The sequence below is a fragment of the Poeciliopsis prolifica genome, unplaced genomic scaffold (genome assembly GCF_027474105.1).
Source record: "Poeciliopsis prolifica strain line A6 unplaced genomic scaffold, Auburn_PproV2 SCAFFOLD042, whole genome shotgun sequence".
Lineage (NCBI taxonomy): Eukaryota > Metazoa > Chordata > Actinopteri > Cyprinodontiformes > Poeciliidae > Poeciliopsis > Poeciliopsis prolifica.
The window spans coordinates 1,566,797-1,590,681 of NW_026562417.1; the positions used below are offsets into that span (position 1 = coordinate 1,566,797).

The window sequence follows — 23,885 nt, forward strand, 5'->3', positions numbered from 1 at the left end:
TGTGAACAATTAATTTAATACATTATGACAACAAATAAGAAATGACATTTACCAGTAATAAAATAAAACTTTTCTTGGAGGAGTTTCTTGAAAATTACATCCTGAATCTAAGGCTGCGGTTAGCAAACAAGCTGCAAAGGATCATTGATTACTGTTCAAATGTATCAGTCAGGGGAAGGGTACTCAAATAAAAACCTCCCACTACATTGTTTACAGGTGTAATCTTACTGCCTTTTTTATTTTTTCTTCCAAAATTGATCCCAAAAAAAAATCTGATTAGGTGTTTAGATTAAAAGTTGACCTTTTTTACTTAATTTAAATTCAAAACAAACTGAAAACTCTGTAAAATATGGCAGTGGTGGCATCATGCTGTTTTTTTTTTTTTTTTGCTTGTTGTTTTTTATGAAGTGGGTGAAATTGAGAATAGTTTCAAAATTTTGACCTACAAGTGTCTGCTAGCAGAAAGAGATTGGGTGTTTTCCTTGGAAACACCTAATCCCTTTTCATCCCCAAAACTTTGTCGGCAATTAATTCTTGGCGTTGTCAAATGTTTCGTTTAACTCATGAACCCAATGCTGTGCAGGAACAAACCTGCACGATGGGACAGAGGCAGAATGCAAAGCAGCAAGAACACTGCCGAAATTCATAAACACTGAATCCAACGGCCATTTGAAAATCCTGGGTAAATCGGGGAAATTTGGGTCAATCCACGGATCAATGCGTGGTCCAAAGTATCAGCGCAGTATCACAGGAAATTGAACAATGTCCAATCAAGAGGCCCAGAAACAGGCTTCTCCCGTCCGGCCCAATCATGACGTCCTGGCGGTGCGGGGGCTCGGAAAGCGACTCCACTTAGAGAGGGGGCTGCAATCAGGGACCAAGTCTCTGCAATCTTCCACCTTGGCCCATCGAGTCGGCAATAATTATTCCTTCCACATACCGCATTTCTCCAGCGCTCCTGCTCTTCTTCTGCACTCCCTCATCAGAGTAAGATTACGACATTGGGCACTCCATGCCGTCAAGATCAGAACACAATGTTAGGACTGATGGGGAATAGAAATTAGATCCAGCACTGTTGTCTGTGGAGCTGCTGAAGAAGCTAAATAATGCAGAGATTTGGTTGTTTTAACCAGGAATCAGCACTAGGTTAAGCTAACATCTTTTGTGCATTGGGTTCAATTGTGAAAATTGCGCTGGGATGAGGTGGATTTTCAGCCAGATGGAAATTGGGAGTATTTCACAAAACTGCACGGGAAACTTTTTTCGCATCACATGAGTCGCATTGATCAATAACTGGATGTGGCTATTGGCAGAAACGACTAAGAAGACGACAGTAAGTGTTTGGAGGATGGTGACGCGGCACATATTTTAATAATTTATCGCACGAACAAACTTATTCACATGATTTCAAATGTGCTTCTTAATTAATAGAAACGCCACAGTTGCAAGACTGTGTTTTTGCAGCTGTGGTATAGCGACAGGATTTTGCATGCATTCATAATGGAACGCAGCCGGTGTAATTTAAATAAATATGAAATAAAGATCCTAAAATGTGTTGTTCAGCATAATTAAAGTCAAGAAAGAAATGTTAGGAAGAAGTCTACTGCAGGGTTAGCGTTGTCTGAGCTTAAAAATCAGTTTCACATGTTCATACACACCTTTCAGACTTACCAAGACTCACATTAGTTTCAGCTGAAATTATGTCTTTAAATTTGTATAACTTTTACAGACATTCAAATATGTACAAAAAAACAGACTCTTATAGAGTTTCCAACTTGGCTCCACATAAATCAGAGTGGCAATCTAGCCTGTGCTGACAGAGCTTCCAACATCTAAAACATTGTCTGGAAGGCGGCTAATCTAATCCGCTAACTATCCAAGACTCCCGTCTGCAGATGCTGGGTAGCAGCTGTGTTTGTCTGAGGGCACGGAGGGGCCAGTGGTTGCCAGGAGCCCAACACCAGTGAGACAGATGGATGGAGCAATTGGCTCCACACATGCAGAAAATATATGCAGGTGTGGTCTCAGAGCCTGCACTGACACAGCGGGGAAACATGGCGTCACTGCGGCACAAAACCAAAAAATGTCTTTCTAGGTAATGGGTCCAACTCTCTCAGTCACACTATTAAGCTGCAGAAATGTGCAGGGTGCTGCGTTTGGACTCAAATTTCCCAGATTTATAATGGTGGAAACAAGAAATTAGGTTAGTCATTTAGAAGTTTGGGAAGAGATTATATGCATTTCAATTATGCATTACGAATTTATTCCCCCGAAAGGTGGAATGGATTGTTTAAATAAACACAGCAATTCACTTTTCTAGTACCAGTGGAACACCATAAGCTCATATTGCTCTTAAGTGGCGTGTTTTCTGCTAAAAGAAAAGCTAAAGAGTTCACACAGAGAGTGTTAGGTGAATGTGAAAATGTGGGTGGAGATAAAATTTATGACTAATTCAACCCCAAGGTAGTATCATGATAGCACATTAAGTGGCAACAAAATGTGTTTGAAAACTTTAATATCATACACGTGCAGAGAAAAAGGTGTGTGAAGTTTAAAGTTTTTTCTGTACTTATCCAGACTTTAATCTAAACATCTGAGAGTTTTTGCTAACAAGACAACTAAAATTCACACTAGCCTCGTTAATAGACATGATTCCAGGTGTTATAAAGGAAGCTCGTTTCAGTCCTTGTATCTGGACGTTGCTCTTTCAGTCACGGCATACATCTCATGACCATAAGTGACGGTAAAAACATTGATGAATTGGTTCAGCTTTTCTGAGAGCTGTTGTATAGCTTGTCTGAGAGACAAACTATCCAAGATCGGCACCATTCCTCCAGGGACACAGTTGTTCCTCTCCAGATCCACAAATTGCTTGTGGACTGGGCATTCGGGTCTCCATGGGCCTTCCACCTCCAGGAGGAACACCAATTGCTACTTTTATGGGTGAATCCACATCAGCCCGGTTTAGTTCACCTTAATCAAACTCTATTTCATTTTCCTAAAATCTATGATGTGTTTGGGGACATGTGACCGCGTGGACAAACTCTGGTCCGCCTACAAAACCTCGGTTCCATTGACGTGAACTCTGGTGTGGCTCAAATGAACGCCAAGCAGACCGGAGACAGCTCCAAAAGCAGAAAATAGACTGTAGTGCACGACATTGTGGAAAAATATATCCAAAATAATCACACAAGTCTAGAACGAGTGAGAGAAATGGTTTGTGTTAAGAGAAACGCTACAACTCCTGAAATCTCCCCCCACTGCATTTTTGCTATCATTTTGTGAGGAAGGAAGTTGAGCTCACAACTTGTTCAGACATTTTTGTGTTGTTTCCTTCAGCGGTTCTTGGTGCAGCACCACTGCAGGCAAGAGTATTATCAGGTTTTTCAAAGAGTTATTGTTTGACAGTACGATGCAACAGCAAACGGCACAAAGTGAAAATGGAACAAATGTTGTGACTTATGTGCCCCAATCCAACAAAGTCTACTGGACCATAGAGCAATAAACTCCCAACTTTTGGGAATCAATTGGATTCTCCTTTCTGACAATGTAATGTAAGGTTTTAGAAGAAGGGTGAGATTCTTCTGACAGTAGGATGACACTCCTCTCCAATCCAGGGAGTACAGCACATTTTCTAAAAACTTCAATCTCAAAGAACCAGAAAAATTACTTTCTTTTTGGCGTGACTCTAATCGCATCAACCCACAGGGCCAAAGACACGGCTGTGAGGTCCTTGTGTTTTTCTGTATTTTTGTTTCTTTCCATTTGTGTTGCCACCCGATGTTTTATCAAAGGTAGGATAGAAAACAAAATGGGGGAGAGGGGGAAGGAAAACACCACGCACGACTTGACAGTGTGATCTTTCAGTTTTCAGCTTGAAAAAGTCAGCATCTGCTCATGTAGGTGAGGATCGGCTGAGACCAGCGGGAGCGCACCGATATGTCAAGATCGGAGAAGGTCACGAGAAGAGCTGTCATCCGAGATTTGTCCGCGCAACAAGCTCTGGACGCAAGCCGCTGGCGGCTCATGAGACGCATCATCACTGGAACTCACTGTGACGCAGAAAGAAGCTATTTGTTTTGCTTCGATAAAGTCATATCCTTCTTGCATGTGTCGCTGGTGGTGGACACTACAATCTGTGGCAGTCGCTCGTGTCTTCATGCAGCCAGAAACAAGCAGTGTTTCATATGAAAGTGAGTTCACTTTCATATGAAATAGAAAGTGAACTCACACTTTCTATTTCATATGTCCGCCTTCTGCAGTTGTGTTAGTTTTTCAGTTTGCATAAATGCTTGTAAGAACTGTTCATCATCCTCATGCTGAAATTTACGGCTGTGTAAAAACAGGAGAGCGAATGCAGCAGCATAAAATGTTCTCTCATGGAGTAAAAGTTTGCTTTAATTTTCCTCCTGCATATGCTGAGCTGGTGACGGGAGCAAGGAGGGGATCATGACAGCTCCACCATCGCGCAACTCTCCTCGTTCAATTATTAATGAGCTGCTTAAAGCCCACTGGGAAACAGGCAAGAGTGGAAAGCTCGGACGAAGAAGCTCTCTTTGTTCGCTCTTTGTATGTGGGAATTATTCTCGCCGTTGGCTGTCAGAAGCACCGAGCTACAGGCAGAAAACAGTCGTTATTTCTGGGCTGCTTAGGCACACATGGTACCAACAAATGTGGACCTTAAAAGATGAGGGATTTGAAAACCCAAAGGAAGCCAAAGTGCTTCAGCACACAAACAACCAGGCCGGGCTTGGCGTTTGAACAGACGCCACAAAAACAAACATTTCAGACGTGATCTGCACTTCTGACCAGGGCCGTGCAGAGACCTTTGGAGGGGCAGGAGCTCAAAGTTAAAAAAGGGCACATTGAACAAGATCTTAAAACACCGTACGACAACATAGCAACAACCCATATTAATTTATTAAAGAATTTAATATCATTATCATACTATATCATTGCCATCATGCGGGGACAATGCAAAGCAAATGTCTATTTTCCCCAACAGGCATAAAGTTGATGTTTCTGCTGCTGACAGTCTGGAGGGCTGAGTTGATCTGAGACTGTAGCTGTTAAACATACCAGAGGAGAGAAGGTCAAAGGTTATCAAGTTATGAAATAAGCAAATTTGATGACATTCCATGGATGCAGATACATGGCAGAGTTTTAAAGTCTCTGTCATATTTCTCGACAGTACGCCCATCAATGTTCATATTTACAGGTAGTGAACATGCTAAGTACTTAGCATATGTGCTAAGCACCATATTATCTTCCAAAACGGAGCCTTTGGTATATTTACCAAGGATAGAGCACTTGTGTATGTGTTGTGAATAAGCTACAGCTAAAAGCTTTTTATTTTTTTTTCCTTAAACTGAGATGCTAATAAAAAAAACATTATTAGCTGTAGTGCAGCTAAAATGCTCTTCCGATAAAAAAACAGTAAGATGTTTTTGTGCCTATTGCAATCCATGAAATTGCACGGAGAGCTTGGGTCTTATAAATAGCACATGACTAACAGATGTCCTAAGGCTTGCCAGTGGATGGTAACCATGAGCGCTCGTTGCACAGAGTTTTTTCAGGAAGATATGATCTGGGAGACATAGCCAATCATCTTTCTGTCAGTGGTACAATGAGTAATGCACATGCTGCTAAGACCCAACAGCCTGAAAAGTCCCACTGTTGGAGTCTCCGTTCTTGAATGATAAAAAAAAAAATGGCACATTTTTTTATTTAATTTCCCTTTTGGGATTAATACTGTTTTTTTTTTTTAAATGCAAATCACTTTCTGCAGCTTTTCTATTATTTCAATGTTCCGCCTGTAAATCTTTTTAAATTCTGATTTTTAGGGAAACCAAAGAATTGTTGTGAACTATAAAAGCGACTTAAAATCTGCAACTAACTTCTATTTAGCAGATCATCAAAAGAGATAAATTATAAAAATAACAGTTGTTGTCTTCAAACTGCGAGGCAACTGGATCTTTGTGCCGAGTTCTCACTCAATCTTGTCAATGTTTTAAAGCATCGTCTTCCTTCCCTGAGTTTGTCACTCTCACCTCCCGTCTGAAGCACCGACTGAGAGGCTTTTATGCAACGATTGTATCAAGTAATTGTTTTTCACAGAGCAAAGACTCCCAGTGTGCTCAAAGGGCTTAGTCAAAGCAAAGCCTCGGAAAGATTAGGTAAACATCGATCCGTTCGAGCGGAGCAAATAGTTCTGGACAACCTCGGAAGAAAAAAAAAAAGAATAGAAAAGAGAGAAAGCGACAGAAGAGTTGAAAAATGGGATTTATGAAGAAAGCACGGATGATCTTACGTCAAACTGAAAGGTGAAAATTGTCCTTTTAAACTTGAAGCAACGTTTTATCATTCCATTTCATTACCCTTTGAATAAAACAAACTCATAAACAAGGCTTAGGTTAATGTACGTTATAAGTTAATGGTAAACCTCAGGGTTGTGGTCGTATGTATTTATGGTCACCTTGGAGTCCAATGGGGCCTGGCTTTGCCCTCTTTGATGAACATTTGAGAAAGGTACCGGCCGTCTTTAGTTCTGTGCATGTTATCAGGTAACATATGTTTGCGATCTTGCATGCAAAAAAGAATGCCCACGTATTTTAATAACATTTGTTTGCCAACGGAATAGAAAAAAAATAGTAAGAGATCGTTTCAAAGGCACTCCACACCAAAACAGTGCAAGCCTGGCAAAAACAGGCAAGACCTTAAAATCAGCCTGGCTTTTTTTTTATTCAGCATAATTTATAGGAAGTATGGCACAGTCTGCAATGACTGTTGGTGTTCAATAAATTGAATTAAATGCATTAAACATGAGATCCCCAATAGGCATTGAGAACTTGTTAAACGTTCCGCATTGATGATTTAAATAGGGTCAGCGCAGATGGCGAAGTATATATAACTTTTTCTGTTTTTAGATATGATGAGAACTGATAGAAAAAGTTAATTTGACTCAATTATCTGATCCCATTAAGATACGAGTCAAATGTTCCAGCGGCAGGAGTATGTTCGTTAGGTTTGCTAATTATATCTAAAAAGTTTTGTTTCTCGAACTCGTGAAAATAAAAAAACAGGTAAACTATCGAGATTTTTATCCAATAGCTTTGACAATTTAAACAGTTGCATTTTTCACCCTTAATGTTTTAGTGTATAACAAGCATGAACGTTATAGGAACAAACCCTGATTAACATATTTTCACTTTGTTTCAGAAACAAAAGGGTTTGCCTTGCAGGTCCTGAGATGGAGAACAATCACAAAATCAAAAAAATTTTCTCTCTGGAGCCAACATCGCCACTGTGTCCGTAATCAACGCAAGCCCTAGCCTCTGTGGTAGATAGATAGATTATCATACATGTGGCAGAGCAGAGACATGAATGATCAACAGCAGGTGTTCTGGCAAAGGAACAGCGAATCGTTGCGTCATTTTGAAGCTCGCTGGCGATAGATTTAATGAGCCATTAGAATTCATGACCAGTCCGGAGACACACCTGCCTGTGGCGTAAATGACAGGTTGTCTTCTTGACGGAGGTGAACAAGCTGAGGGGATTTCAACCACTCAGAAATGACTACTGCTGTGTTCAAATTGTGCTAAACGGAGTTAGCCTTTCACCGAAGCTAATCAAACCTAAAGTAGCATTTTGATGCTCAACGTTGCAGCAGCATACACCTCCAACGCTGAGGTCAGCGTCCACAGTCCACATTTCTTTGCACCAATTTGATGGTTGAACAGCCTAAATAACAGATTTAGGTTATGTATTTATTCAATAATTTAGCAACCATTGGGGTTTTTAAATTGAAATGTTGCCTGTTTTGACAATAAATGCTTTTTAGTTAAAATGTCATGAATTAATTCATTAAAGACTCTCCAATTATTTCACACAAGCAGTTTGATGTGTACATAAGAGACCATTAAAAGAGCAACAATCATTTAAAGCGCTTTCATTGGTTTCACTCAAGGTCAACAAAAACCACAGAACGCTTGACGTGAAGCTGAAAATACATTAAAAATACATAGAAAAACCGTTCTAATACCATCAAAAAGCCACATACGCGTCCTTTGTCTCATTGAAATGAGTCGGAACATGTTTTTTGTTGGATACAATTTACAAACCAACGAAAGAGTGTTTGCGTGCCGACATGAGGACAATTTAATCCTGCTTTTGCTCTTTATTCCTGGCCAGTGTGCTCAGGAAAACTATTAAAGTGCACGCTAAGTGCATATGCCTTCTCGGGGTGAGTCACTACCTCACTGCTGTTTTTGTATAGAAACCCCGGAGAACATTGTCACAAGTCAAAAGTAGCACTAATTGCCATCAAAGTGAGCCCTGTGATTTCCAGCCAGTGAAAAGCTCCAGTCATGCTGTTAAAAACCCCTTTTGTTGATTCCCTATTGTGAGCCGAGTGTTATTCAAGGCTGAACGCGGAAGATTCGACTTTGAGTTTCAGAAGATTCATGAAGTTATACAATCGTTCACACAACCTTATGTGCTTTCCTGATCTTACAAAAGATTTTGTAATTGGCACAGACATTCAGAGAACACGTTTTATCGCTCAGAGTCCAACGCAAACGTACCACCTTCTCGTTTGATGCATCATGCAAGTTCCCAGATTTTCTAGCATCTTCGTTACAAATTTTGCACAAAAATCATTCTTAGAGATTTTAGTCAGTTCTACATATTTTGAATTCCTTTTTTTTAGGGTTCTGTCACTTTAAATCCAAATAAGCTACTGCTGGTCACGCCCCCAGCTCAACCTTTGACAGACGTGAAAATGGCTGCAAACAAAAGTGCTATTCTACAACTGCAAATCTTTGAAAAGCAGACCTGGAGCATCTCGCACAATCAACAAGAATACAGTTAGCGATTCCTGGATGGTAAGTCAACAGTAAAGCTCTGGTCTTTTCCAGCAGCCATTGTACGATGCATCGAGCGGTAAAACTCCAGTGTGGTTGCTAGGTAACGGACTGGGCCAGCGGGCGGTTGCTAGGTGAGCAGCAGTGACTGCTGATTGGTGATGTTGCTTTGTGGCGATTTTTGAAACGACTCGTTTTCCAGACACACACAAAAAAAAAAAAACGTTAACTCAATGTCAAAAACCAGCTGGGTGGTTTTATAAGTAGTTGGGTTGTGAATGTGAATTTTGCACAATAAGTTCCTCTTAAGCTTACAATGTGTTTTTTCTTGAATCAATATATGAAAAATAATGAATGAAACAAAGAGAACCCGCATTATAAACTCAATTCTCAACATACTTTAACAACGGGAGCAGTAATCAAATTTCTGTAATAAAAAAACTAAATCAATTGCGTAAAATGTGGTATATTTTTTCCCCAACGTCACCATATTTACACCGCGAGTTCTTTTGATCAGAGCATTGCCTTGTCCTTAAGCTAATTATCCTTAATCAAACTCTGTGTTTAACTTTTTAGCTTACCTGTTTCTTTCTGTCGTAAACAGATACGCAATCCCGAAGCTCCTCTGCAGTTATTAAGTGGATTGATTTTTCAGCAAAAAGTAATGACCGGCGTGACCACTCACGAGGGCCGGCTCTGGCTTTGGCGATCAATGAAACCCCCACTGCAGGTCATAATTAAACAGCAATAAAACGCTGGATGGCGTGAGTGCGGAGTTCAATCCCTGAATACTTGCGTTTGGAGTCACAGTGAACGTACTCGGGGTGGGACGGAAAGCAATTACTGGAGTGTATGGAAAGAAAAGAACAACAAATGATTCCCTCGTCTCCTCTGCTTTCATCAAAAGCAGCTTGCTCATCCTCCTCTAATGTAGCTTCCGCAATAAATTCCCAAGTGGGACTTGGGGTTTCATCTTCCTGCACTCTGCCACGCTAACCCCGCCATAAGCTCATTACTGTTCAAAACAGACGGCGAAATGGGTCAAAGCGTGTCGTTCCCACATGTCCGGTGTCAACATGTTTCTGCTCCTCTTGTAATGTAAAGTTCCTCGGAAAGTGTTTTGAACTTTCTAGTTTAGCCTTGTGTTGCTCAACAAACCTGTAGGTATGTTTCGTTAGAAATGAAAGCGGGGAACCAACGCGAGTTAGTTAACTCAGATTACATTGAGTTAACTAATGTAACTCAACTAATGTCAACTTTGACATTAGCTTGGACGTGGAAAAGCCAGCTGCTACCTTCAAAATCTGTCAAATGAAGACGCCGAAAGCTCATAATGTGGCTGGCTCAACCTTCTTGAAAGGCGTTTGCTTCATCACGACTTTTTAACCAAACAAAAATCAGCAGTAGAGTTTCACAAAACACTCAATAATCCTAAATTATTAATGAATGAGAGCGAAAAGGAAGGCTTTTGCTGGGGTCTAATGCTTAAAGCTCTTCTGGGTGTTTTTTTTTTCCCCTGTGTGTGTTCTTATGAAAAAGAAGGAAAAAAAGCATTGCAAACAATGCTGTAAAATCAATTATTTACGAGTGTGCTGCGGCAACATATGAACAGCCCTCTTTTTGCGAATAACAACGCTGTTCTTTTCAATTATCTGGAAACGGCTGGTCAAAGCAAGTCCAACAGGGCAGCAGCTTGGAGAGGAGATTGCTTTGGAGCACAAATAATGGGAAAGTAATTGCTTTCAAACTGATATGAATAAATATAAATTAAAAAAAAAAAAGCTCTTTATTTTTCCAACTGTGTGCACCCATAGGCTTGAGTTAGTGTTGCGTCTGTACTTCATAGTTTAAGAGCTACTTTTAAACAAAATAAATAAGGTGAGATTTACTTTCCAACTTAAGCACATTGCAGCCAGGGCTTTAGATCAATTTGTGTCCAGTGTTCTGATGGCACAGTCAAAGTGATAAAGTGAATCAGGGCCTTGTTGTGACGAACACGCCCGAAGTACATCTGACAAATGACCTGAAATGTTTTCTGGGTGTTGCTTCTCCGTCATAATTGCTGTCCCAACGCCTTCATTTTCCACTTCACTTTCTCTTCATCTCCAGCCTCGGCTTCTTTCTTTACCACTTAGTGTGAGAGGCGGCTATTTATGCTCGTCGACTCCGGAGCGGACAGGCTTCGCAATAAAACAGTAAAAGCAAGTGGATGTGTCAAAAGCGATAATGAGAATTAAATAATAAAATATCCTGAAAAAAGAATCTAAGTGTCTCAGACATCTAAATTTGGATAGATGGATTTTTGACCCCCAGAGACGTTTCCTGCTGCTGATGTCAGCTTCTTGACTCGCCGCCGTCTTCCATTATGAAATGCTGGAAACTGGTCATTGTTAATCTCCAAGGTAAGACGAAAAAGCCAGTGTGAAATATTGTTTCTATGGTAACCTGTACACTTTTCTTTTTCCAGCGTATGCCGCGTGCAGACACGTTTGTGTTCTGCCAGGTTGTCTTCAACCTTTCACAGGATTTAGTTTTTCAGACCAATTTACAGGCAAACATTTTAGTTTTGGTTTAGTGACCGAACCCAAAAAAAAAAAAAAAACGCTAATGTGAAAAAGATAAGCTGATTTTGTCTCAAATATGTATATTTCCTGAAAATGTTCCAAATTAAGTGAAAACTGTATTTCAAATTTGAAAGAAAGTCTTCATTTTATCAAAGAAAATAGTGCCGTCAGCATCATGCAGTCTTCAACCCTTGAAAGAAAACATGTTGGAATCTGCAAAAGATTCCAGACGAGAACGGAGATCCATCTCTTGGACACAATAAATCCGTTTTATATGCAAGTTCTCCTTGTACCGTTTTGGGATTGAGATGCTGCAGAGAGCCACAGAGCAAAACCTGACGGAGGACAAAGAGTAGAAAGAAGCCCGAGGTAAGAAGTGAAGAGGAAAGAAAAGCAAATTGGATTCATCCCTCAACTAATCAACCTTGACAACAGAGAACAACACGTCTCTGGAAGACACGGCATCTGTGCCGTCCCCGAGGTCGCCACGGGCCACGGCGAAGAGCCTCCTCTTATTACACACACGCTCACAAATAATCACACTGTGATGTAGAGAGGCAGAGCCGGGGCTCTGGTGGGACTCGGTGTGAGTCCACTGGTCTCGTTTTCGTTTCGCCCGCTTGTCCTCTCTGTCGCTGCAGCTCATCCTCGGCTGAGGACCAGGAGAAAAGCAGCACACACACACACACACACACACACACACACACACACACACACACACACACACACACACACACACACACACACACACACACACACACAACTTATGCTCAGAGTTGCTGGTTCACATTTGAGCCAAAAGCATGTACAGGAAAAAAAAAGTTTCACTTTAAAGCATTCTTTGTTTTTGTTTTGTAATTTGAGGTTTGCTCACAGTAGATCGTTTTCTCAGCTGACATTTTGGTTCACCTGCTTTTTTTTTTTTTTCGGATTGATGGCAATTGCGGAAATCTGACCTGTTTTACGTTTTTCTCTGTGAATTTTAGAAAATGATCTCACTAACTCAACCAACGAGCAAAAAGCAGAAAAACGTAGGTTTAATTGCACAGTGAAACATCCTTCTTCTACCTCACACAGAAGAAGATTATTCCAAAGAAAACGTGTCACGACCAAAATGGAAACATGTAGTGGGGATGAATAGAGGTGTGCAAATTGGAATTACAAAAAAATAAATTAAAGTGTCAGCTGAATGTCTCTGGTTGAAATGACTAAGAAAACTACAGGAAGTGGGAGAAAGCAAACTGGCAGACTGAAAGAAGTTGAACTAGAAACAAAATATATCTGTTTTATGTTTGTTTAGCTTATACATCTGTATAATTAGTATCCCAAGCCACAATCCGTTCCAATAGGTGGCGGTAGTGCAAATCAAGACCTTCAAAAAGCACAACTACACAAAGAAACCAACTGGGAAAAGTGCAACAGTGCACTAGGGCCAAGAAGAAGAAGAAACTCCATCATTTTGAGATTAATCTCAGAAATTTTCTAGAAAAAACTTTCTGAGTTTGACATGTTTTTCTTGAGAATGTTTGACTTTTAAAGCTCAAAAATTCTATTCTAGATTATTACTGCGATTAATCTCAGAATCTCTGAGTTGATTCTAGCAAATACGTATTTTACTCTTGAAAATTTTTGGATGGAAATTCACTTTTTATTTTATTTTATTTTATTTTATCTACAACGTCCCTTAACACACTGCTGTAGAAACTAAACACAAGAACGGAATGCACAAAGGAATGAATTCATATGGCAACAACCTACTGCAGTAGTAACTCTGAGAAACGAAATTAATGTTTCCAACAATAATAAAGAACTCAAATGTGACATATAAGAAAACACCTGGATGGATTAGTTAATAATGTGAAGCTTTCCTCACAACGGATTAGACGACCTTTAGGAAGTTGTCCGTGCAAATCTTGTTATGTCCTGCTTTCTTTTCTCAAAATGGATTTCTTCACATTTTAGAGAAGAAAATGTTACCCTTTCTTTTAGCCTGACATTTTTATAACAAGGCTTTTTACAAAAAGCTGACCTTTGATCTCACATTATTTGACTTTGCTCGAAATCAGACACAATAAACAAACAACGCATAAAACATTAACTGACCTTTTGGATCCACTCATGCTGCTCGGTGTGACCCAGTGCGTTTATTTTTCCATTCGACGCCGTGATGTTTAACTTCTGTAAATGTTCCTGTCGCCCCTACTCTTCGTCTTTACCACAGCTTTGATGGATTTTCTGGAACAGCGACACGGTTTGGTTTTTACATGGTCGTCAGACGTTTTGGGTCGTTTACAGCGATAGCTAACAAACCTCAGGTAGGGTTCTGTTCGTTGTCGTAGTTGCGTGTCATCACATTAGCCTGAATTATTCACAAAATTTGATCTTGTTTTAGTCCAGGGTAAAATCGAAAGTACAAGTTCTCACTAAGTAAAGTGGAAAATGTTAAAAGCACTTTGTTTTTCAGACTCCAAAAAACATTAACTTACTGCCAAAAAAAAAGAATAGATGTTTTTTAGGACGTTTTTAAGCACTTTGGCTAAAAATCCAAAAACGTGCAAAATGTGAATTTTGCAAAATACATCAGTCTACATACTCATCAAACTGATATTAAAAAGTTCAAAACGTTTTCATCAACAGCGCTATGTGCTCATGGTATTTCCTTTCTCTTTTGGAGCTTGTGATGCAGACCTTTGACACCAGCGCCTTGAGACTTTGCTACTTTGTGACCTCACTGGCTTTCACCTGTTGCATCTGCGCATGTGGCCTTTAGATGAATACGTCTGGGAGAGCTCCACGATGCGAACACAATCCATCATCTGGTGGTGGAGGCCGAGCTCTCAACAGACGGTTTTACAACCTTTTCAAAACGAATAACCATCGACATCTGGCTGTTGGCTTATTGGTGATTTCCTCTAAAGCATCTTCACCAAGATGCTGACAAAAGCCAACGTTAATATTTTACTGCTCTTAATTGACAAAAATAAAAACAACATAGTGAAAACCTACACTTTTTGCTTTCAAGGTTACTTAATATTTCTTCATTTTGAGTTGCCCAAGATAGAAGAATCTAAATACAAGCTGATTTAGAAGGTGCAAAAACTTCATAATGTGGCAATGGTTCGTTCACCCATTTCCCTTAGCTAAACCTCTTGGATATTTAAGTTTAAGTGTGAAAAAGTTCAAGTGGAAGGTACCGTCTTTTTCCCCCCATTCCCCAAACACAGATAACCCAAAAAAAAAAAAAAAAAAAAAACATTACCTATTGTAAAAGTGTAGGTATTTGTCTGCATGTGATTAGCTTGTGCTGCTGCGTCCTCGGATCAGCTCGTGTGCGGATTATAGAAGGATTACAGGAAGATCAAGATCAGACACGAGTGAAACAAATGGAGGATGAGATAACAAAGCCGAGCGGACCGCTGTTCTGACGACGAGGTCGGCATGCTGCGCGTCTCCAATGTCTCCAAACGGCCGGTAGCGAACACCGACCCTGAACGTGGAGCGCAAAAATCTGTTCACCTTCTGTCCACTAAATTAACATTCATATCATACATTCCTTTCTTTTTGCACTCACCTAAATTTCTTTAAAAAAGAAATTCTGAAACTCCGCCTTCAGGAAGTCATCACGACATGGCTCCTCTTTTAACCCTTTAGCAAGGTTTATACCAGCGATGCACATAGAAGTAGGTTGTATAATGAGCTCAGCAGATATTCCACCAGGTGTTTGCTAATTGTTGCTGGCTAGTCTGAAGTAGTCGAGTGGGAAAGAAAGGTATATTTCTGATGAGGGAATAACATTCTAACATGATGTAAAGCTACTGCACCTCAGATTTTATCAACAAGCTTTGGTTGGGATTACTTGTAAAGAAAACAATCCTTTTGTGACAATTTTTAAAAAGCTAGAAAAATGACAAGTAAACATCAAGTAGCAGCTGAAATCAGCAGTAAGAGCACCCTGTGATCTACTGCTCAAACTGTGCGACTGGCAGGTCAGCAGAATGATTCTGAGTCTGCAGCAGCAGGCAAGTGAATGATTTTGTGTTCCTCCTGTAGGAAGGACTTCACGGCTCCGCAGGAGGAGAACATAAACAGTCTGATCAGCCTCACTGTGGACGAAATCAAAGGGATGGAAAAGCGAGCCGCTGTCTTCAAAGCTCAGGGTCTTGATTCCGTCAGAGAGGGAGTTGTTAATAACAAGCTGAGGAAGTCTTTGTGGACTCCTCCAGCACTTCTCCGAATTACATAAATCAGCTCTTCCAGTTATTCGCAAAATCCCTGCTGTGAGTTTATTTAATATTTTATTTTTTTAACATGAAAATGACTGCCAATTCACGGTGGCCATATTTCTTATTTTTACACTGTTTCCTCTGTCTTACTTTGACGTTCGTTTTGGAAAGGTTTCTTTAAATTATTTCTAAATCAGCGCCACAAAAATCTGGGAGTTTGATTGAAAAATCACAAAAACAATCACCAAACCTTGGAGGGACTAGCTAATGCGAAAAGATGTTTGAATATTACCATGGCTTGCAAAGGTATTTATACCGCCTCAACTTCTCCATATTTTGTCACATTAAAACCACAAAGATAAATATAATTAATTGGAATTTAATGTGAAAGACCAACAATAGGTGGTTCCACAAAGACACGACACTGAACCTGCAGTGATCAAAGGAAGTCAGAGATCTCTCTGTCTGCATCTCCGACCTGCTGAAATGAAACACCGAGCTCTGTCTGATCGCATTGTCAGCCTCACCTCCTCCGCTGTCCTTCTCCTCTTCCTCGATGCTGTTCTTGATGCTGTCGTACTCTTCGTCGATGTTCTGGTTGCCTCGGATCTGGCTGAGCACCCGGCGGGCCTTCTGGGTCAGCCCCCGCTGGATCAGCCAGCGGGGGCTCTCCGGCAGGAAGAGGAACCCGACGAACTGGAGCGCGGCGGGAAGCACGGAGAGACCCAGCATGTACCTGGACACAAAGAGAATGCGCGGAATGAGATCTTTGAACAGGCCTAGCTTTTGTTTCTCAGCTGTTGGTTTGACTCATTAAAATTCAACAATAGCAGGATTAGTAAGGGTTTATTGAATTCTTGTGCTTCAAAGCTAATTAGGGAATTCAAATTTCAATTTGTTTATTCCCTGAACATAAAAGGCCAACGGAATTTGGCCTATTACGTTCAGGGAATAAACTGAAGGTAATAGTTCAGTTTATTGCCCAATTTTTAATAGGAAAGGTTTCCCATTGAAAACTCGCTAAGCCCGTTAGTTGGGCGAAAGGGCAGACATATGTCCAGGGGCCCGCCATGTTTTTGAGTTAAAAATGTTTCAAGTTGACAGGAAATTTGAAAACATCACTTGATAATAATGTGTTATTGAAAGATTGAAAGATCAATACCTGAACACCAACCACAAAGCCTTGAAAAATGCAAACATTCTAAACTTAAAGAAATATCGTGGGCCTAAGTAAAAGCACGGTGGCCCGCCAGGCTTAAAATGTACAATAGGGGAAACATTTCATGTATTTGTAACCGTCACAGTACAGAAATTAGTTTAGTGCATAAAACTCAGTCACTACGACCTCCACAAGTGAAAATCAAAATAACTCCACACCGAAGCAATGCAAGAACGGCTTGTGTTGGCTAACACACAGAACCTTTAAAAGCTGTCTGTTATAGTTCTGGAGAAAGTTCTTGAGAAAACAGTCTTGACGCTGTTCTCTAAAGCTTTTCATTTAGGAAAATATTGAGGCATTACACAGGTAGCGAAAGCACTCTATGCCAAAGCAATACCCAAATGGCTGGTCACAGTAAATTCTGCCTGTTTTTATTCAGCACTCAATCACCTTTTAACTTCAGATGACTGGAGATACTCCAACACAGTAATAATGATCCATCCAGATTGCTTATATTCATAACCATGTGAAGGGTTTGCATAATAAATAGCATAGAGTCTAACTTATTGATGTACATTTTTACTGATGGGAATTTTTTCATTATCCTTAATGACCAAAATCTGTTTAATGAAACTCTAACGATGCTTCCCAGGGTAGGTTGGGTTCAGGAACTGTATAGAATTCAAGCAGAAAAAAACCAAAACATTATTTGACAGGGACTTGAAAAAGCTGGGCTGATTAAAATAAAGTGCATATTTAAGGCTTTTCATTCCACTCAGCAGGAAGGCACGTCATTCAGGAAACATTTCAACTTTCAACTCCGCAAAATAATAATCAGAAACAATACACACCAATCAGACACTTTCTGGACAATTACCTCAGATCCAAAAAAAAAAAAAAGAAAGAGGGCTGTTCTTATCTCGCTCATCCTATGAGGCTGTGAAAGGATTAATGCTGCATTCAGTCCGACAAAGAAGAGGAGATGCAAACAGATGATAAACAGATGATGAAGACGCAACAGGACAGACGTGGAGAGTTGTGTCTTATCTGCACAACGCGGCTGCTGTTAGTAAATGTTATGAACTGCTCTGTGCATACGCTGGCATTTAAGCGGAGGTATTTGATAAAAATGAGAACGCAAGGAAGAGCCAGATTGAAAAAGTGGCTTTTTTTTCTAAAAGAAGTAGCACGTCGCCATCTAAACAGCAAAGTTTTCGTGCGCTGCAGCAACAGATCTCATCTCAAAGGCCAGGGGGAGAACATTTGAGTCTGACCTCCATCCGTCACGCCGCATGTAGCTGAAGGCGCCGTCGACGAGGCTGGCGGTAAACTGCCCGCCGGTGATGAAGAGGGTGTTAACGGTCACCAGCTGACCTCTGAGGTGCGGCGGAGAGGCCTCGGCGATGTACACGGGCACCGTCATGGAGGCGATCCCTGCACGAGGAGACACAGAGCAGAGGCTGCGGTTACAGGAGGAACAGAGAGTCAGAGGAAGCTTTCCGGTTTCGTTCACAGACGTGTTTACCAGTGTATATCTTCTGGATCGCTTTAAGCCATTATGGTGGCGATCATACACAAAACTGGCATGTTTGGTTTGAGACAACAAAAGGAATTATTTTCAAACTTACAAAGTTAAGCATAGCGATTAATCACAGTGCTAGAATGTGATTCATCGATTGGCAGCGCTAGTTTTAAACTACCTGAACTCATATTTGCGGACCTTGAACCTGCACAGCCCTGCTTATTTAACCGCCTGACACGATAGTCAGGCGGTGATCCTAAACAGGGAGAACATTTAGAGAACCAAAGCCTTTCTATGGAAAAATACAAATAAAAACAGTTAGTTTGGGGCTGACGGTCAGACTGATGCTCTCTGCAGCAGGCTTCTCTATTAATAGAGAGCCGGAGTTTTCTACACCCTCCTCCCTCCGTCTCCTCCCGTCCTCTACCTCCTGCCAACACCCTGCCCTAAACTGCCGCCATGACTACGTGGCTAGCCGTTGCCATGGAGACCTCTTCCAGCAGGGGAAGCAGCCACACTGTCTCCAAGCTTGCACCACGCTGTGGCACCTGGAGGAAGGCCAATCAATGACCAAGAGAAGGGCCTATATGCATGAGGGTTTTTTTCCCTAGTTTTTGTCAAGTGCTAATTGAAAACTGCCACGTACAGAAAGAACATCAGAGACATGGAGATGGTAGACAAAAACAGAAATAACAAAAAAGGAAAAAAAAGAAAAGATCCCCAACGCCAATGCTGTGTAGTCAAGTTTCAGGATGGCGTTTGGTTACATTAAAAACGATAGTTTCCAAGTGAGCCTCTGATTGCACAAACATGATTTTAGCAATCGCGGCGAAGCATTAATCCCTGTTACTGTCTGATGGCGGAAATCCGAGCTGCAGATCATTATCGGAATCTAATTAAACACTTTAGCACAAAGCCTGTCTGCTCAGGACAACATGGTGGAAATCTGTTCATAAGGTTTAGGAAGACAGCTGAACATCAGAGCCTGAAGCTAGTGAGAGCTTAGAATTTAGGAGAATAATCTTGATCTGACATGTGCATGAAAACACACACATATATATGGCTACACATGAACCGTGCAGTACCTCAGCAATCAGCTATGTCTGTTATGGAGAAATATGTGTATGAAGTGCAGTGTTTTCACAACTGATCGTCCGGTTAGATTGGGGATCAAAATTATTGCAACGTTGCTGTTCGCTTTCACTGAGCGCTGTGTCAGACAAAACAAAACCTTCAGAAGAACCTCTTCAACTCAATTCTTGTTGCAGCGATTCTGCAACAAGCATCACTGAAAAATCCTTCCGAAGAAGACACAGAGCACAACTCAATTCTTCCAATGTTAACGAAAACACGGTGGAGTCAAATGGCAGGATTTCTCTTTCGTCTGTGGCAAAAAGATCACGAGCCATTTCTCTCGCTTGTGCTGGACTCCCGGGTTTGTTTTGGTTGCATTTACCCAGAAAGCAGTGGGCTATAGTCCACTTCCTGGTTTTGGAGCACTCTCCGGGCTGCTTGGCATCTCTATATACTTTCAAACTACAGTAGAGTCCACTTTTGTCAGAGTTGGATTGCACACTTGCAACTCCCCAAACGAACTGGACTTTCTAGGCAAAGCAGAGCTCGATTAAAGTGGACCAAACAAGGAAAGTGTGAATGTGCCCTATAAAACCCCAACATCTACAACATAGAAACTAGAATTTTTTTTTTCCCTTTTCAATACAACCCAATGATTTCCTTACACCTTTTGACCTCTTGTCTACAGTTGAAGTTATTAGTCTGAAAGAGGCTTAGTGCTGTGAAAAAGAAAATACTTTTTTCACTTGTTTTTCCCTTCCTCTATTATATTTCAGTCTTACACAAGCTTTGGAAAGTATCTGAAGCAGGTCAATACATAATCTTGTATTAAAGGAAACAATTTTAAACCTACAAAAAATGTCCGTATTAGTTCCAACTATAACAGTTTTTCTCTCATTCCTAACTTTGCTTCCCTCGGGTACTTTGGATGTTAGCGACGAGTGGATGCCCATCGACCAGCAGCTTTATAGATTGTGTTGATGGCGAACCTCGACATAATGAGAGTTTCTGACCTTCATTTAGTTTTTAACACACACAATTGTTTTTCCCTTATTATCCTCGGCGTGGTGATGGAATTGCCTTGGTAATAAACACATCGCATTAGTCCAGAGTTCTCCAGCATTAGTTTAATTGGCTCTGAACAGAGCTGGAAAACTTTCGCCCATAAACTGGAAAATATTTGAATAAGTTTCTTCGTCGGCAGCCAATCACTCTTGACATTTACCCGTATCTGAGTCTCTGACTCGTCTAGTTCATCGGAACAAGACGGGACAACACATCTTAAATATTGTAGAGCTCTTAAAATTAAATCCATTGGTCATGTTGGTTGGCTGGATTGGGACCATACATGATTATCTCATTACTTCATTGTCAAACGAACTAATTCCAATAAATAATGGCACAACATTATTGATGTAGCTTTGAAACATTTGTTCGTTTCAAAGCTCCAGTGTGGAAACCATGTGACATCAAAGCTGCAAGCAACATAAAATCCCAAATGAAATATCCCTTGACTTTTAACCCTCTAAGTCCTAAGCTTCAAATATCCAGAAGGAGGTTATTTTAGCTGTGCAAAGTGAAATTACCGAAATAACCCGACATTGGCTGGAAAGCGCAACGTCTCCCCTTTCAGAAACTGTTGCAATGGCTCAGATAGCGCAAAGTGGCGCAGAATTACAGTACGGCAAATTTGGCTGAGTCATCCCTGGCACGTTCGGCTTGGAAGGGTTGAAGCATGGGCTCCCAGTGGTTTGAAGGTTCTACTTTTCTAGCTTTATGTAACAGATAGCTGTGCTGCAGTATCACATGGTGAATAAGTATAAGCTCTGGCACTTTTCCACACACCCGTCACCTCCTTATATTAGGTAAACGTCTTCCAACACATGACGGCAACTTTTGGCAATAAGGCACCTAGGCATAATCACTAGGGACATGCCAAACAGGGATAGTGTCGTGTTAGTTTTATGTGAACACATATTCTGAGTATGCATCCCGCAAACGAAAAAAGTGGTGATCTGATTTTGACTCACCCTAAGTTTTCCTGTTTTGTCTGCTTTGTTTAAGCTTCGAGTCTCCAGTCCATTCCCGTCAGAGCCTCGTCTGCTGTCATAAACAGCATAATATGTTGCTACATTTGGTGAGAGATAAATCATCTGCTACAGGCGGTGGCAGGGAAAATATGTCTCATCGTAAAGAATGTTGGCAGCAGAGAGAAGAAATCCTGTACAGGTTTACTTCAGTTTGTCGACTATAAAAAACACAAACAAAAACAAGAATCGCAGACTGAAGGGTTACAGCTTTACTGTCAGATATTATGACTGAAGCCGATGTTGTTTGAATTGTGTCTTCGATCTTTAGTATGTGATTCTGTTGGTGGAAAGGTGTACAGCTGCTCCAACAAATACTTTTAAAAAGAAATAAAAAGTTACTTCTCTGCAAAGAGTTTCCAAACACTAATTGGAAAAAAAACATTAGAAATAAAAGCAGCACAAAGCTAAAGATCAAGAGGCAAAGCATTGTGTCAAACGACTGACTAGCATTGATTAATACACTAAATACCAAAAATATTCATTTTAATTGGGAATGACTCCTTCATATATCACAGCAGCTTTCAACTGTAACTACTTCTAGTTGAATCTGACACTGATTTTATTAAAAGCCTTAGAAGCTTTAATGATAATAAATGTATTTTTGAGTTTTCTACCATTTTTTTCTCTTGCTATTTTGTCTGCTTACAATGAAGAAACACCAAAAAGTTAAGCTAATTTCTCATTATAAATTAGCTTTATAATGAGAAGACCGTATTACGCACTGCCAACTTTCAAAAATCAAACACATCTGCTCACTTTTACGATTCAAATCACATTAAAAGTAAAAACATGGAGCACTGTCATTCGTCAGCGCACTGTGGCTGACCGGCAGGACTGAAGAATTACAACAAGTAGCTCAACAGCAATCGCTTGAATATAAATTCCTTTGACAAAAAAACAAAGAAAACAAACTTGTTGCTTTCGGTTTGTTTTTAATGAGTTCTCTGTTCAGCACCAAGGACAGCTCAAGGCAGTCTCTCACACACATGCAGTTTAAAGCCACCGCCTGGTCAGGCTGAGCCTCAAAGCTGTACGGCACACTTAAACCAAAGTATCTGTCTCGGCCTTCTGCAGGCGGCCTCTGGGCATGAAACGCAGAGCTCAGCGCTGACTCACTTGATCTGAGTGAGGGAGATATTTCACAAGGCCCTCCATCGCTCTGATCTCACATAAAAAACAAGGATGTTTGGACAAAAAATGCAACGGAAGGACAAAAATATCTGTTCTGACAACTTGACTCTGTTTTTTTTTTTTTTTTTTTAAATGGTCACCGCTCCGGTTTAACTTGCAGATAAACAAAGTCCTCATTAAGCGTCCACCGTGGCTTTCGCTCGGTTAAGACGATACTTCAAACTTCATTACATAAACCAAGCCAATTAATTAGAAAGCCTCCTGGTAATGAAACGATATCGTGGTGTAATTAACATGGCTGGTTTTATTCACACCAATCGACTGTTTGCGGGGACAAAACGCATCAGCATGTGCAAAGTGCTGCATAATAATTTAGCCAGACAGCGTTATTATACAGTCAACCAGCCCCTCTTTTTTAGGCTTGGTGTGTTTTCTGACTGTGGCGACAGAGAGTTTCTACTGGAATCCTTTAAAATGAGAAGGAAAAGAACGACATAAAATAACTGCTTTCATTTATTTATTTTTTTAAAAAAACAACAAAAAAAAGCGTAAGGTCTTCACTATGCTATCCTCAACAGGTAAATTTTGATATTTTATATTTGAAAGCATAAGTGCAAATGTAGTAGCCTGCTTTTGGGCAGCAACTTTATGCTACTTTAAGCAAGTGAATAAAACTAATAATTGTGGCCTAGGGATGTATACTTGTGCTTGTTGTCGATCAATGGTTCTTTAGATTAAAATTAGGCCCAATCTTTCAGCTGATGACATCCGCTCACCCGTTTCGTTTAGTTTTTTTGTTTGTTTTTTTTTAGCCATTTTATGACATTAAAAATAAGCAGTTAGCGGTGAAAAGCACCTGTAGCCAGAGTGGGCTGACTCGACATGGCATCTGTTGGACCCACTGGTTCATCATCAGCCAGCTCACATCTTAAATCAATTTTCCCCTGGAAGCATGACACCACATTGCAAAAGCACACAGAAACCTGTCCTATTGCCAAACTATGAGTCTACCGTTACATCAGCCTCACACCGGGTTTTTTCCCCCCTCTCCTCATCATTTTATATTCCGAATCATTTGGCATTTTCAAGTGTGTCAAACCTGGCTGGCTCTGAGTTATTACAAAAAAACAACAACCATATGACGTAATGTAACATGCTATCTATACTGAATGAAATCATATGTATTTACAATCATTTACGCATCAAGATTATTCAAAAAATACTCGATTTCTTATTTCAGTTCTACAAGATCCCTACAAAT

General features: G+C 40.5%; 2 protein-coding genes across 2 annotated transcripts in view; both read right to left on the minus strand.

Moving 5' to 3' along the window:
• The window catches only part of LOC129376078 (ATP-binding cassette sub-family D member 2-like), a 61,124-nt gene extending 45,221 nt beyond the window's left edge, over positions 1-15,903 (minus strand). Inside the window, exon 1 of the mRNA XM_055055518.1 lies at positions 15,894-15,903. The gene's annotated coding sequence lies outside the window, so the exon portion shown is untranslated. The remainder of the gene's footprint in view (positions 1-15,893) is intronic.
• Positions 1-23,885, minus strand: part of LOC129376079 (proton myo-inositol cotransporter-like) — a 53,185-nt gene that overhangs the window by 23,683 nt on the left and 5,617 nt on the right. The window contains exons 2-3 of the mRNA XM_055055519.1: positions 18,082-18,241; positions 16,176-16,384 (exon numbers count right to left, since the gene is read on the minus strand). Of these exons, the coding sequence (XP_054911494.1) occupies positions 16,176-16,384; positions 18,082-18,241 (369 nt within the window). The remainder of the gene's footprint in view (positions 1-16,175; positions 16,385-18,081; positions 18,242-23,885) is intronic.